The 2,500-nt window shown below is 55.0% G+C and overlaps 1 protein-coding gene across 1 annotated transcript in view; it reads left to right on the top strand.

Moving 5' to 3' along the window:
* PTSG_09257 (TKL protein kinase) overlaps positions 1-2,500 on the top strand; it is a gene marked incomplete at both ends in the record, with an annotated part of 4,794 nt that overhangs the window by 479 nt on the left and 1,815 nt on the right. Inside the window, one exon of the mRNA XM_004989456.1 lies at positions 1-2,500. This exon is cut by the window's left edge and continues 66 nt beyond it; it is cut by the window's right edge and continues 802 nt beyond it. Within this exon, the coding sequence (XP_004989513.1) occupies positions 1-2,500 (2,500 nt within the window).

The raw sequence follows: 2,500 nt of genomic DNA, 5'->3' as shown, positions 1-2,500 counted from the left end.
TTTGATGTACCGTTTACACGACACGCTTCGGCACACGGCAATGCTCCTTCGGTTGACCGAGACCAGCTCCATGAGCATGGCGAGAGCCGCAGCTCTCTCGGTCCCAAAGATGTTGAGCTGCCCATCGACCTCACGCCAATCCAACAGATAATGCAACGTTTCGGGTGCGACAACCTGCATGCCCGTGTGCAGCGTGATCCCACCAATCATTCAGTACCCTCACTGCTGGAAGAGCCCCGTGCAAGCGCAAATGCCAGCATCTTGGCGTCACAATCGCCATATTCCACACCACACTCGAGCCAACAGCTCGAGCGCATGCGGCGAGCGGAGCGAACCACACCTCAAGAAGGAATCACGTGCACGCTGGCCAATGTGCTGCAGAACAACTGCCGCCATGTTAATGATGCAATGGCCCTAACCATTGATGTGGACGTAGCCGTGAATGAAACGGCTGCCGAAGTTAGTGCCCTGCACGAATTGTCTTCAAACACCGCATCCTTAACACTGCGAGGAGACCTGCGCGAGGAGACACTGCAGTGGATCTTTGCCAATGGAAACTGGACTACATGTCGCGATCTGACCATCCGTGAAGAGCTCGCGTTCTCCACCTTCGACATGAGCATGCTCAACGGGTTCTCTTCCATAGAGCACGTGAGGCTGGTGCACAACTTTCGCTTGCAAGGTCTCGATACCACCAACTTCAGCCGCAAGAGTCAGCTGAGGTCTCTGGATCTGCAGCACAACTCCTTCATCAGCCTGCCAGACAATACATTCGAGGGCATGACAGGCTTGAACAAGCTGAACCTGACACACAATCGCCTCGACAGTCTCAGCAAGCAGACGTTTGCGGGGCTGTCAGCCCTCACCCACCTCTGGCTATCGGAAAACCTGCTGACGGCATTACACACGGAATCATTGGCTGGCATGCCCGAGCTGCTATTCACCAACGTGTCCTTCAACAAAATCAGCAACATCTCAACGGATGCCTTCGGCATGGTCTCAAACTTGACGCATCTCACCTTGGACTTCAATCCCATACGAGCCCTGGCCCCCACGGTGTTCGCTCCTCTCAAGGCACTTGAAATCCTTCGTCTCAACAACATCCTCCTTGAGACCCTGCCGCCCAAAGCCTTCAACGGGAATACGCAGCTCAAAGAGCTTTTCCTGATGAACAACTTTCTCATCTACCTTCCCGAAGATGTGTTCTCCGGGCTGCAGGAACTTTACAATCTCAGGCTCACGCGCAACAGGTTGAGGAAGTTGCCGCCAACCATATTTCATGGCCTTTCTTCGCTGGTGAATATTTCCGTGACAGACAATCGCCTGTCCGAGCTGCCTGCTCGGTTGCTCGAAAAGTGCCCCAAGCTGGAAGGCTTCTTCTCAAGTCGCAACGAGCTTAAGAAAGTGCCCCAAGACCTCTTTCACAGGTGTCCCCACATTCAGCGAGTGTTCTTTCAAGACAACAAGCTCAAGCATTTCAACGGAGTGTTCAACAACCTGGCGCAGTTAAAAACCATTGATGCTGCAGGCAACGAGCTTACCCAGGCCACCTTCGACACCCCCCTCCCAGAATTAGCTCATCTGCGGCTCAGCAACAACCCTCTCACACAGCTGCCAAACTTTACGCAGCTCACGAACCTGACCGAGCTTCGGCTGGACCAGCATCGCATCAAACGGCTCAACGTGACAGACGCACTGCAGCTGAAGCTGGAGGTCTTGGAGCTGGATGCAGCACCCGATGTCGACTCGGAGCTCGTCGTTGACAGGGGAGCTGTTGCGGCAAAGAACTTAACAAGTCTGCATCTGCGCACCTTGCGATTGGAGAATGTTGACGTTCGACGCGCATTCAAGATCCTCGGGAACTTGTCGATTCAGCTCGAAATTTTGCATGTGGGTTGGCCCGGCGCTGACAACCAGACCTTGCAGGTTCAGAACGTGTGCTCGCTTCTAAGCAAATCTGTCACCGAGCTTGGGCTGTCCAACACTGACTTTGAGGAACTGCGTCTGGACGAATGCAAAAACCACACCTTCGACACTGTGCTGCTGCAGAACAACAAAGAGCTGAAATCTGTGCGCATTCACACCCCGCTGAGCTTGCTCGATGTCTCTGGGTGCCGGCAGCTGGAGACAATTGACGTGCCTTCAATCGATGCGTTGGACATAAGCAACACTTTGTTTCCGCCGAGCCCGGCCCTCTGTACTCGCTGGGGCCGCCATGCGCTGTTTGCACGCAACCTGCCCGAGACACACTTTCAGACTCGGGTTGCGGAGGCTGCTTTGGCCACGTGTCTCCAGCTAGTGCGTGTGCTGGATTTGTCCGACAACGCGTGGCTGCGCGCTCCCAGAAGAATTGAGCAGGTCGCTGGCGGACCAGTCGCCCTGTCATCGCAGCAGTTTGAGACTGCCGGTGGCACCTCTGTACTCTCCCGAGATACACCCCCAGTTTTCCAACTGCAAGGGTCACCGGTCGAGTGTGGTGCAGAGCTGGAACGACAGGACC

This window comes from Salpingoeca rosetta, assembly GCF_000188695.1.
Source record: "Salpingoeca rosetta unplaced genomic scaffold supercont1.29, whole genome shotgun sequence".
NCBI classification, from domain to species: Eukaryota; class Choanoflagellata; order Craspedida; family Salpingoecidae; genus Salpingoeca; species Salpingoeca rosetta.
The sequence above is the reverse complement of the archived record's forward strand: the minus strand, read 5'-3'. Positions and strand labels throughout refer to the sequence as shown.